The following is a 12,936-nucleotide window of genomic DNA, read 5'->3' as shown; positions in this document are numbered from 1 at the left end:
CTACTTTTTCTAACGTAGAAGAAAAATGTAATCATCACTGTGCTCAGTGGCAGACCTGATTCTCACGTTATGCAAGTGACAAGCAGTGACCAACTACTTGCAATCCACACCAACTATAACCCAACTCAGGTGCACTGAACATGTTCCAAAAGGGGAGTGCAAGAGAGGCAGGGTGGAGTGATATAAAGCAACAGTGACTGCTGGGGATTTTAACTCACACTCAGGTCCTGTGTCCAACAGCCCTAAGTCCAATAATGCTGATTACCAGTAAATGTTAGACCAGAGGTTATAACTTGGTGACCCAAGGGCCAAATTCAGCCCGCAAACATGGTTTGTTCGTTCTTTGTGGCATTTTAAATATAAAATTGAACTCACTGCTAACTTTTTAAAATTGAAAGAATTCAAAGAATTCTAGATTTGTGGGCTTCTCTTGAAAAAATTGCCAAGCTAGGCTTTCTCTCCCATGGCCAGAGTCAAATGGAGACTTGCAACTGTAAACTGAACCTGCCCAATTGGCCAAGAAAGAACCACTTTGTCCATGTTTTCTTCCATATAAAAACAAGAGGCCTGGGGCCAGCACCATGGCCGAGTGGTTAAGTCCGCGCGCTCCGCCTTCGGCAGCCCAGGGTTTCACTGGTTTGGATCCTGGGCGCGGACATGGCACCACTCATCAGGCCACGTTGAGGCAGCCTCCCACATGCCACAACTAGAAGGACGTGCAACTAAGATAGACAACTATGTACTGGGGGGATTGGGAGAGGGAAAAAAAGCAAGAAAAAAAAAAAAGAAGATAGGCAACATTTGTTAGCTCAGGTGCCAATCTTTAAAAAAAAACAAGAGGCCTTGGTCCTCTTTGACTACTATCAAACTGTCAGACATCCGATAGGCGAGCCTCTGAACCCACACTGCAGCAATTCCACCATGAGATGGTAGAATTTCCTCTTCTCCAATCACTTACATGTGTCTCAGGAGACAACTTGAAGTGCTAGGACCCGTGGCAAGTTCCAGGACTGACCGTAGGGAGAAAATGAAAACAAGGAACCAATAACCTGTCAGCACAGGAGCACCCAGGGAACGGTGAAGCGCCCTAAGGGGTTTGGTTCAAAAACACCATAGGAAACTAGAATGAAGAGAAAACTAATACTTTTGACTTTTAGAATACAAGAATAACCCCTTCCATGACAACACAGCGTAGCTCTGCCTTACAGTCTGAAAGTGAGGAATACACTTGCAGTGTTGAATATGGCAGACACTAGCCACATGTGACTAGTGAGCACTTGAAATATGACTAGCGTCTGAACTGAGTTTTTAATTTTATTTAACTTTAATTTAAATTTAAAAAGTGATACTCGATTCAGTTATTGTAAAATTTATTTGGGACAACTTGAGTCTATGAATTTACTTTTTCAACTATAACATTTATGAAATCTAAACACAGATCAAATACTTCCAGGTAAATTTTGCACCATCTTGAAATGCACTATAACTATAAAATACATACTGGAAGTAAAGTAGCTCAATGATTTTTCTATACTGGGTAAACGTGAAAATATTTTGTATTAAGTAAAATATATTATTAAAACTAATTTCATCTGTTTACTTTTTCTAATAAGACTACTAGAAAATTTACATACAGCTTGCATCATATTTCTATTGGACAGTGCTAGTCTTTACAAACGCAAACTTATGAAACTGACACATTCAGATACAAATTATAAAATGCTATTTCATTCTAGGAAAAGATTACTTTAAACGGAAGACATCTCTGTTGCCTCTAAAACGCAATCATTTACATATTTAAAGTATATACAATTTTTTAAAAAACATGGATAGTAGAAAAACTATATTCCTGGACTATTTCACAAATAAAGCATATGAAATCATATTGTACCAAAAATATTAACAGTGAATTCAATGATACATTTAATACATAACAAAAAAAACAAGGCTGGCATCTAACACTATAAGATCAACAGAAGATAACTAATGCCCTAGATAAACTTCTCAAGGGGATTTAACCACAGGATTATGATCTAAGAAGATCTATGTCAGCTATTTAAAAGAGCCAAAAAAAAAAAAATAGACCAAGTGTTTAACAATTCAGGCATCAGAGGCAGCAACTAGTGAAAGTCATTCAAAGCGTTCTTTTCCTAAAAAAGGTGAAAAAAATTATTAAATCTCAAAGAATTGGAAAGATACAGAAAATTTAAAAGCAGAGAGTTTGATAAAAAAGTTTAGTGACCTATTCTTTAATCACAATATGTAAAGGAGAAAAACAAAGACTCACATGTTCTAGAAAATAGTGCTTGCTTGAATAATGGGATGACTACATAGATGGATACTAATTTCCAATAAATGTTAGGTATTCTAAAAAGGGTCTGCCTATTGCCACGGAATACAGAGATCCATTTATGTGACAAGCATAACAAAAGAAGTATGTTTTGGTGGGATTATTTTCTTCTGTTGCTTTTACCCACCTTTGATGTTTCAACTCAAATCATATTTAGAGGGAGTTTCTCAGCAAATGTTAGCAAATCTTCAGTTACTTAGGCTTCAGAGAATATGAATGAACCATGTCCCTTTAAATGGTAACCTAGCAACTTGCTGAGGGGATTAGAACACAAGGACCCTTAGGGAGGGAGGAGGATTCAAATCCCAGAAGCAGGTGCTCACCGTCCTCTGAACTCCTGGCTTATTATGGGGCAAGGACTCCTGGCTTATTAAAGTCATTTTAAAGTAGAGCAGATCCTGTCCAACAAGTAGAGTAAGCAGCACAAGTTCTGAGTGCCCATTATGTGCCAAACATCAAATGATCTCATTTAATTCTCACAATGCCTCAAGGTAGCTATTATCTCCATTTACTAATAATGAAATTGGTTAACAGAGTTTAAGTGATTTGCCTCTGACTTGCAACTAGTAAATGCCAAAGCTGAGATTCGAACCAATGACCTCAGTATAGAACCAACGACCCATGTATAGAGTCTTTCAACTCTATCACACAACAGTTCTGATCCATAGTACTGTGACCTTTGAAGATAGCTACAGGCTAGCCCCAGGATTCAGATCACTGCTTAAAATCAAAGAGGAGTGGAGATAAATGAAATTGAGAATAGGAAAACAACAGAGAAAAGATGCAAAATAAAAAGTTGGCTTTTTAAAATGATCATCAAAATTGACAAACCTGACTAAGGACAAGAGAAAAGAGTCATATTACTAAATTCAGAAATGAAAGTGGGGACATTACTACCGACTTTACAGAAATAGAAAGGACTATAAAAGAATACTATCAACAACTGTATGCCAACAAATTAGATAAACTAAATAAAATGAACAAAATCCTAGAAACAAACTACCAAAACTGACTCAATAAGAAATAGAAAATACAAACAGACCTGTTAGAAGTAGAGGTTGAATCAGTAATCAAAAGCCTCCCAACAAAGAAAAGCCAGAACTAGATGAATTCTATAAAACATTTAAAGAATTAACACTTATTAATCCTTCTCAAAATCTTCCAAGGAGGAGGATGGAACTCATTCTATGAGGCCAGCATTACTCTGATACCAAAGCCAGATAATGGCATCACAGGAAAAGAAAACTACAGACAATATACCTTATGAATATAGATGTAAAAATCCTCAACAAAATACTAGCAAACCAAATCCAGCAGCATATGAAAAGGATTATACACCATGACCAAGTGGGTTTTATCTCAGGAATGCAAGGGTGGTTCAACATACAAGAGTCAATCAATGTAATATACCACATTAACAGAATGAAGGAAAAAAATGGAATCATCTCAATTGATGTAGCAAAAGCATTTGAAAAAGTCCAACACCCTTGCATGATAAAAATACTCAGCAAAGAAGGAGAAGAAAACTTTCTCAGCATGATAAATGGTATTTATGAAAAACTCACAGCTAACATACTGGATGGTAAAAGACTGAAAACTTTCCCCCTAGGATCAGGAACAAGACAAAGATGCCTACTTTCACCACTTCTATTCAACATTGTACTGAAAGTTATAGCCAGAGCAACTAGGCAAGAAAAAGGAAAAAAAGCCATCCAGGTTGGAAAGGAACAAGTCAAATCTCTGCAGATGACATGATCTTGTATATGGACACTCCTAAAGAATACACACACACACAAACTATTACAGCTTTATTAACAAATGAGTTCAGCAAGGTTTCAGGATACAAGATCAATATACAAAAATCAATTGTATTTCTACACACTGGCAATAAACAACCCAAAAATGAAACTGAGAAAACAATTCTATTTATAATAGCATCAAAAAGAATAAAATATTCAGGAATAAAGTTAACCAAGGAGCTCTAAGACTTGTACACTACAATCTATAAAACATTGTTAAAGAAATTAAAGACGACCTAAATAAATGGAAATACATCCTATATTCAGGGACTAGAAGACTTAAATAGTTCCAAAAGTGATTGACAGATTCAATGCACTCCCTATCAAAATCCCAACAGCCTTTTCTTGCACAAATGGAAAAGGTGATCCTAAAATTCAATGGAATTGCAAGGAACACTGAACGGCCAAAAAATCTTGAAAAAGAAGAACAAAGTTAGAAGACTCACACGTCCCAATTTCAAAATGTAGTACAAAGGCACAGTAATTAAAACAATATGGCACTGGTATAAGGATAAATGTACAGATCAATGGAATATTAAGAGTCCAGCAACAAACCCATACATCTGTGGTCAACTGATTTTCAACAACAGGGCCAAGACTATGCAACAGAGAAAGAGGATAGTCTCTTCAACTAACCGTTCAGGGACAAGTGGATATCCACACACAAAAGAATGAAGGTGGACCCTTACCTCACACCATATAAAAATGTTAATTCAAAATGGATCAAAGACCACTTAGCTCCAAGTATAAGACCTTAAACTATAAAACTTCTAGAAGACAGCATAGGGATCATGACCTCGGGTTGGGCAATGGTTTCTTAGATATGACGCCAAAAGCATAAGCAACAAAGAATAAACAGATAAACTGGAAATCATCAAAATAAAAACTTGCTCAGGAAAGAACATTATCAAAAGAGTGAAAGACATCCACAGAATAGGAATATATCTGATAATGGTCTTTTATTCAGAATGTATAAAGAACTCTTATAACTCAACAACAAAAAGACAAGCAACTCAATTACAAAGTAGGCAAAAGACTTGAAGAGACATTTCTCCAAAGAAGATATACAAATGGCCAACAAGCACATGAAAAGATGCTCAATGTTATTAGTCATTACGGAAATGCAAATCAAAACCCCCAAAAGAGACCACTTCATACCCACTAATACAGCTATAATCTAAAAAATAGAAAATAACAAATGTTAGTGAGGATGTGAAGAAACTGGAACTCCCATACACTGTTGGTGGGAACGCTGCAGTCACTTAATAAAGTAAGTGACAGTTAAGGAACTTTGGCATCTCCTCAATAAGTTAAACACAGAATTAGCATACGACCTAGCAATTCCATTCCTAGGTATATACTCAAAAGAACTGAAAACAGGTCTTCAAACAAAAACTTGTACATGAATGTTCTTAGCAGCACTATGTACAAAAGCCAAAAGGCAGAAAGAATCATCCATCAACTGATGAACAGATAAATAAAATGTGGCAAATCTATACAATGGGATATTATTTAGCCATAAAAAGGAATGAAGTACTGATACATGCTACAACACGGATAAACCTTGAAAACATTACGCTAAGTGAGAGAAGCCAGACACAAAAGTCTACATATTGTATGGGTCTATTTATCTGAAATTATCTATAATAGGCAAATTCATAGAGACAAAAAGTAGACTAGTGATTGCCAGGGGCTGGTGACAAGGCAGAAAGGGGAGTGACTCCTTATTGGGTACAGGGTTTACTTTTGGGATGATGAAAATGTTCTGGAACTAGATAGTGGTGATGATTGTACATCATCTTGAATGTACGAAATGCCACTGAGTTGTATACTCTAAAATGGTTAAAATGGTAAATTTTGTTACGTATATTTTATCACAATTAAAAAAGTAATAAATAAACACACATACACATAAATCTGAAAAAAAATTCAAAGAGGAAAAACAATTTAATATGCAGAAAACAACTGAAGAAATCACAAATAATCCTTTCAAGATAACAAATCAGTAGATTTTTCTCACGGCCAGGCCCTTTCCCTATCTACATGTGATATCAGTTTCTTCAAGACAAGGTTGTCAGGGCCATGATCAGCCCTGCCCTCCATGGAGAGGTCATACTCACCTCCAATTACTCGAATATTGTTGTCCTTTGTCAGAATAGCCTCAGCATGGAATACCAAAACCGGAATTCTCCTGCAGCCTCCAGTCCACATGATACATGGATGGTCCCTACAACCGTAACAGAAGGCTTTATTAATTCACAGATCAAAATCTCAATTACCAGCTGAAGCTGTGGTTTGCTACTTAGCACCTTTTCTCTCCATCTGGAACAAGAACCCCAAGTGTCCTATGGGAAACCATTAATCTCCCATTCTTAAGTATGTGGTTTGCTTAAGATTAATTCCATCCCTGCTCCAGGGATGGGCCTTGACTGATTTCAGCCAATCAGGGTATTCCACCCCCCAGTTATAGTGGCTGGTTCAGGGACGAGCACATAAACCTATTGGAACCAGTGAATGTCAGGAAACAGGTTGTGAGCCCCTCTGAGAAAGCGATGGTTTCTTTCTCTTCTACAGCAGCTACAGGAGAGATGTCCCTCTTCCCCTTGAAGGTGTAAGGGCACAAGAGGTTTGGAAGTGCAACTGTCACTCTGTGACCTGGAGAGGAGAGTGTGGAGCTGTTGGTAAAAGAGGAAGTCAGGAGAGCCTGACTGAAAGAAGGAGAGACACGAGATCCTGAAGGGCAAACGTGGAGTAGAATCAAGTCTTTCCTAAATGAGTAAATACTTTATTATTTAGGACACTTTGCTCCCCAGCACACATAAAAAATCCTAACCAATATATTCAAAATAATTTATATACCCCTTTTACACCCTATAGTCCCTTTTAAGCCAATCTGATGACCCATTCTAAGATTCTGAGCTAGGAACCCTAAGTTAATACAATTATCCCAATTAAAACCACATATTTTAAAGAAAGCCTACACTAAATGGAACAATAGATATTTTCCTCCAGAAAAGGACCCCTGAATTTATTCTCTTCCTCTATCCTCAGGAAATCTAAGATTAATGAATCTTGGACAGATGTACATTTACTCACAGGCAAATCTTCAACCTCTTTAATGCAGGGAGGTGGAAAGTGAAAGAAATGAACTGAGTCCCTCCTATGTGCCAGGAATTAATCTAGGAGGTGTTACACGTTACCTCACTTAATCCTCTTGCCGGCACTAAGAACTGGAGAAAAGGTGTCTCAAAGAGGTTAAGTAATTTGCCAGAGGTCATACAGCTGGTTAAGTAAGGGAACAGGTATTTGAATTCAAGTGTCTATGTTCTTTCTACCCTTCTATCTCCCTAATCACATTTCGGTGATGTTCTGCATATGGAATACCTTAAACTCAACTCTTTGGGAATTTAATTCCTTAAATAGAATAAGATCCATTTACCCAGGATTCAGGATGCTCTCAAAAACTCACATGACCACACCCCTCAACAAAGTCCATAACACAAATCGCAAGGTCAAGTCAGACTCTCCCAGCTCAAGTTTAAAAAGATCCACACTTTGAGGGGCTGGCCCATGGCCGAGTGGTTAAAGTTTCACGTGCTCCACATCAGCAGCCAGGGCTCGTGGGTTCAGATCCCGAGTGTGGACCCACTCCACTCATCAGCCATGCTGTGGAAGCATCCCACAAACAAAACAGAGGAAGACTCGCACAGACGTTAGCTCAGGGCGAATCTTCTTCACCAAAAAAAAAAACATAAAACAAAACAGATCCACACTTGGAATGCACAGGCTGCCAGGCTATCAATCTTAGAAGGAAGGCAGCCTTTATAGACTTGGCATGAGCTGCCAAATGCCTTTTAGTGAAGAAAGCAAAGAACACCATACCTAGTTTATTTCCTATTTTCTAGAAATGGAATATGGTTGCTAATTGTTCTTGCTCTCTGACTTGGGTGATAGTGCCCATTTGTGAGAAATGGTGTTTACAGGGTGCATTTTCTAGCAAGAAGGATTTTCCTGTGCTTTGCATGCTTTTTAATCGTAAACATCTATAAAATGTGGGCAAGGGGCCAGATGATTCCTATGATCTCTTCCAATTCTAATTTTCCCACTATATTTCTAAGGCAGAGGACAGAGAAATAATAGGCAGCCTGAATTACAAAGTCTTGGACAGAAACTTTGGAAACTATCCAAAGTTCCTCATTAATCTAGCACTAGCTACTAACTGGCACCACTGTGCCTTAGCACTCACAAACAATGGATTACTGCTAACAGCTAAAAATGCCTGACAAGAGTCAGGAATGGCATACAGTCAGCGCTGCATAATGACGTTTCAGTCAATGACATATTGCATGTACGATGATGGTCCCACAGGATTAGTACCACACAGCCTATGTCTGCAGTAGGCTTACTATCTAGGCTTGCATATGTACACTCTACGGTGTTCACACAATGATGATATTGCATAAGGATGCATTTCTCACAACGTATCCCTGTCGTGAAGTGACACATGACTGAAAACATACAAAGCTGAGAAAAGCCAAGGCCCTAACTTACTACCTGTGGAAAGCCAAATCCCTGGCTCAGAAATCTTTCCACTTACAACCTATGAAAACATAAAAGAGGTAGTAGACAAATTGTTAATTCAGTAAGGTCATCTAAAATGCAGTTAAGGCAGGGGCTATATTGTCATGAAAATCATGCTCCCACCAGGTGGTGCTAAAGGGAAAGATTCAAAAGGATTAGGAAACCAGAAATTGGAACCTCACAATTTCATTCACACCAGAAACTGGAATATTTAATATGCTTTTAGAGGCATGAAAGAACAAAGGATGTGAATGATGAATTACTGAAGCAGGCCAGTTTTATGGTTCACTTTACCGAAAGGCTAAGAACGTTTTGCTTTTTAAGAAGCAATTTCATGAGGAATATATATTATTCACTCCTGGGATCCAGCCTGCATAACTCAAAGCCTCTACACCTGATTGAGACCAGTGTCTGTGATGGAAATGCCTTTCCCACTGCTGTCCGCTTACTCCTACTCTCCAAGGCCCAGCTCATCTCCCCACCTGCAGGGGGCCTGCCCCAGCTCCTCCAGCCCACAGGGATGCCTTCCTTCTCTGAATCCTGTAGCACCCACCGTGTAATCATTTGTTGATGATCTTTTATTTTTTCCATGTAAATGCTGATGATCTTTTTAACTGATATAAAGCCAGCTTTTATGATAGGAATTAAAGTTACTATTTTTTCTGTGACTAAAGAAACCTTACATCAAATCCTTTTATGAAAGTTTCCACATCTATTTATAAATTTGTATTGGGGACCCCCAAGCAAAATAGAGAAAAAGAGCCCCTTTGCATTTACTGTTTGAAATAATGCCATGCAAAACAAGGACTGCATGGACAGTTTCTAGCCCTAAAGTCCAGGATTGCAAAGCATTAATTAATACTTTAATACGGCCTAGGAATCTGAGCAGATCGAACAGATGTCCATGGATCTTTGGATCAAATCAACATCCTTAGATGACTGAAGACCTTCTAACTTCCAAGACTTGTTAAATGTAAGCCTGCTTTTCCAAGTGTGAACAAGATTGACTTGACATTACTAATGTATAATACAAGTGTCTGATACACAAGACATGGGCTGACAGAATGAGACTAACAGTCAAAAATCAACAGCAAGAGTTTGAAAGGAAGAAGAGTGAAAAGCCACGAATTTGGATTGGGAAGGCTGGGGGATCACAGCTTTATTTTCACTAACTTCTACTAGAAATTTAACATTTCCCAATTACAAATATAGGCAACAAAGCACAGCAGTATTAGCATTATCGTGCCATTGACTCTATCTGAAACTTCAGATTTTTTAAACCATTTTACAGTTGTTACCAATATCTCAAAATATTATTTACATTTATCACTACTTCTAAGTGATGGCAGATATTAAACTTGCCACTAGATCACCTGTGATCCCAGTCCTCCTCCTCTGCTGTGATGAGGCTGGACAACGATTTGGCAACTCTCCCCCAAGCAATTATTCAGCTACCAAATGGTGACATCTCACATTGGGGGTCTAGACATCTATGATTCCCACTTTTCTCCACTTATAAGTGTTAATCAGGGGCCGACCCGGTGGTGCAGCGGTTAAGTGCACATGTTCCCCTTTGGTGGCCAGGGGTTCGCCAGTTCGGATCCCGGGTGTGGACATGGCACTGCTTGGCAAGCCATGCTGTCACAGGTGTCCCACATATAAAGTGGAGGAAGATGGGCATGGATGTTAGCCCAGGGCCAGTCTTCCTCAGCAAAAACAGAGAGGAGGATTGGCAGCAGAAGTTAGCTCAGGGCTAATCTTCCTCAAAAAGTAAAAATAAAAGAATAAGTGTTAATCAGAGACCACTCCACAGTGTGATGATTTTATGCCAACTAAGCAAAAACAGTCTTTATGCTCCTATCTTCAGAAAATAAAACTTAACTTTCCCATGTTTTAAATGAATGATCTTGTTATTGATGTAACAATAAGAAAGCACATATTACTATAACACAAGTTTGTTTTTCTAATTATGACAATTACATTTCAATGTAATTAGTATTCTTTGAAGTATGTATTTTAAGCACGTAAATATATTATTCTGCTAAGAGATCCATAGCATTAAAAAGGTTAAGAACCGCTGGATCTAAAGTGATCTAAAGCATAAAGCCTCTATTCATTCATTGCCTACCAAAATGGCAATTTTATACAGTTCAGTCTGATACTTGTGGGGCCCAACCTCTAGGCCCACTAATAAGAGAGAAATTCATGGAGTAAAAGCATGATCTTGAAACAAGAAAGACGGATGCTTGCAGGAGAAGCTAAAAATTTTGTGAAATGTGTAAGAGGCAGCACACAGAAAGCAAAAGTCACAAGAAGGCAAAGTGGCCCAAGAGAATTACCCATTTAATTATCCCAAATGAGAATGACCCAAATATACTGTCAAACCTCTATTATGTTCTACAACCTAACCATGATGAGAAGCCTTTCCCCAAAGCTTTATTAATACTTCAATAATTTTTTTCAAGTCATATTAAATATTGTAATCTTCGACTTTATAAGAAGAAGTCCACTTTAAATTCAATATCAAAGCCATTTGGAATAATGCCTTACATCTGTATGGCACTTTATAATGTACAAAGTAATTTCATACACATTATTCTGTTTGATCCTAACCATACCTCTAGCAAACAGCCTGGGAGATATTATCCCCATTTCTCAGGTTAGGCAGCACACACATATTTGAGGAGACTGACAGAGAAGGTTAAAAACTAATCTTAACTTTAAGCCAGTCTCTCTCTTTGTTCTCTGTGTCAAGTATTAACATTAAAGGAGGCAAAATAGCAAAGTGCTTCAAAATCCAGAAAAACTAGGCCTGAATCTCGATCCTTCACTTACTCTCTCTGTGTCCCTGAAGCAGTGCTTTGATATTTCCGAGGCAGAGCTTAATAAAGTGGGAATAGTAACATCTTCAGATTAAATGAGACACAGTAGTTAAAGCCCTTACCATCATCTATAGCAGCTGCACTTATCACTATCATTCATTCCTATTATTATGAGAATCCAGCAACCAAGAAACCTGGCTCATACCCAAAGGAACTCAGGAAAGCAACGTGGTCCAATAGACACAGCACAGGCTACAGAATTCTAACGTCCTGCCCCACGGTTACTCTGGTAAGTCACCTGACCTCTCTATATTATCATCATTCTATCACTAATGCCTTCGAGAAAGTAACATAACCAATGTCAGAGCTTGGAGACCTACTTTTCTTTAATATCTAAAAATTTCAAGATCTCCTACGTTAGGAGCTCTGATTAAGAGTTTACCAAGAGCTACCTGCAACACCTAGAGCTGATGTTCATTCATGAGCCTGTGTTCACCCATGAGCCCAGGGCCTTATCTCATTTCAGGTAGCTGATGGGGATGGAATAAGATCTTGAATTAGATCGTATCCACGTAGAAGCTAAAACCAGAGGGAGACAATACCAAAGGAAGGCTATTGGGTAAAAGGGTCTATGAGTAAAAGAACTATTTTCCACCCTAGAGGCAAAGGGTCAAAAGCAGGCTTGCTGTTACTTACTCTTGGCTTACCGCCTCCTCATCCTCTGAGGATGATGCTGTTTCCTCCAGGTCCCGGGCCATCACGACTGGCATTTCCTTTAGGGTTTCTCATGCAGTCAGCAGACAGGGGCCTCAGAGACCTTTCCTTGCAGATTCACTGGATCAAACAATTCGGGTGGCACAGATTCCTGTAAGAAAGCAGAATGATCTGAGACACAATGCTGTTGTCTATTTGTTGATCATTGCTGACGATCTTCCAAGTAATAAAAATGAATATCTACCTAAATGGTGCCCAGCCTCTGGAAGCTTACCTTCTATCACAGTGCCTCACATATGCCACAAAAAGCAAGATTTCCGTCCAAACATACTGTCTCTCCTCTATGCATTTGAAGAGCTGTTAAACTCAAGTTTCTCATTTTTCTTTTATGTACTATATCTAACATGCCCCAAAAGGACAGACCTGCTTAACTTTTAGGTAACTCTGAGGTAGGTGGACAACTACCTAAAACAGATTCCTTGCTTAAAAAACCTGTCCTAGGTTAAAAATAAAAATTCATTGATTTAAGATCCTTGAAAATATTTTACACTCTACGACAAGCACACAGGTTAAAAGCCCTCATGTTTCCACTAAAACAAATTCAACAACGAACCAAAAGATTAATATAGTTCTCTTGAACAGAGGTCATAAGTGGCTGAGAAAAAAACAC

General features: G+C 38.4%; 1 protein-coding gene across 50 annotated transcripts in view; it reads right to left on the bottom strand.

The window, feature by feature from the left end:
* TTLL5 (tubulin tyrosine ligase like 5) overlaps positions 1–12,936 on the bottom strand; it is a 280,680-nt gene that overhangs the window by 266,562 nt on the left and 1,182 nt on the right. For all 50 annotated transcript variants that reach the window (XR_011432241.1, XR_011432240.1, XM_070250190.1 and 47 more), the window contains exons 2-3: positions 12,249–12,417; positions 6,270–6,376 (exon numbers count right to left, since the gene is read on the bottom strand). Coding sequence is in view for 48 of the 50 variants with exons in the window: in XM_070250190.1 (XP_070106291.1) it covers positions 6,270–6,376; positions 12,249–12,322 (181 nt within the window). In the remaining 2 variants the exon portion in view is untranslated. The remainder of the gene's footprint in view (positions 1–6,269; positions 6,377–12,248; positions 12,418–12,936) is intronic.

This window comes from Equus caballus, chromosome 24 (assembly GCF_041296265.1).
Source record: "Equus caballus isolate H_3958 breed thoroughbred chromosome 24, TB-T2T, whole genome shotgun sequence".
Lineage (NCBI taxonomy): Eukaryota > Metazoa > Chordata > Mammalia > Perissodactyla > Equidae > Equus > Equus caballus.
The sequence above is the reverse complement of the archived record's forward strand: the minus strand, read 5'-3'. Positions and strand labels throughout refer to the sequence as shown.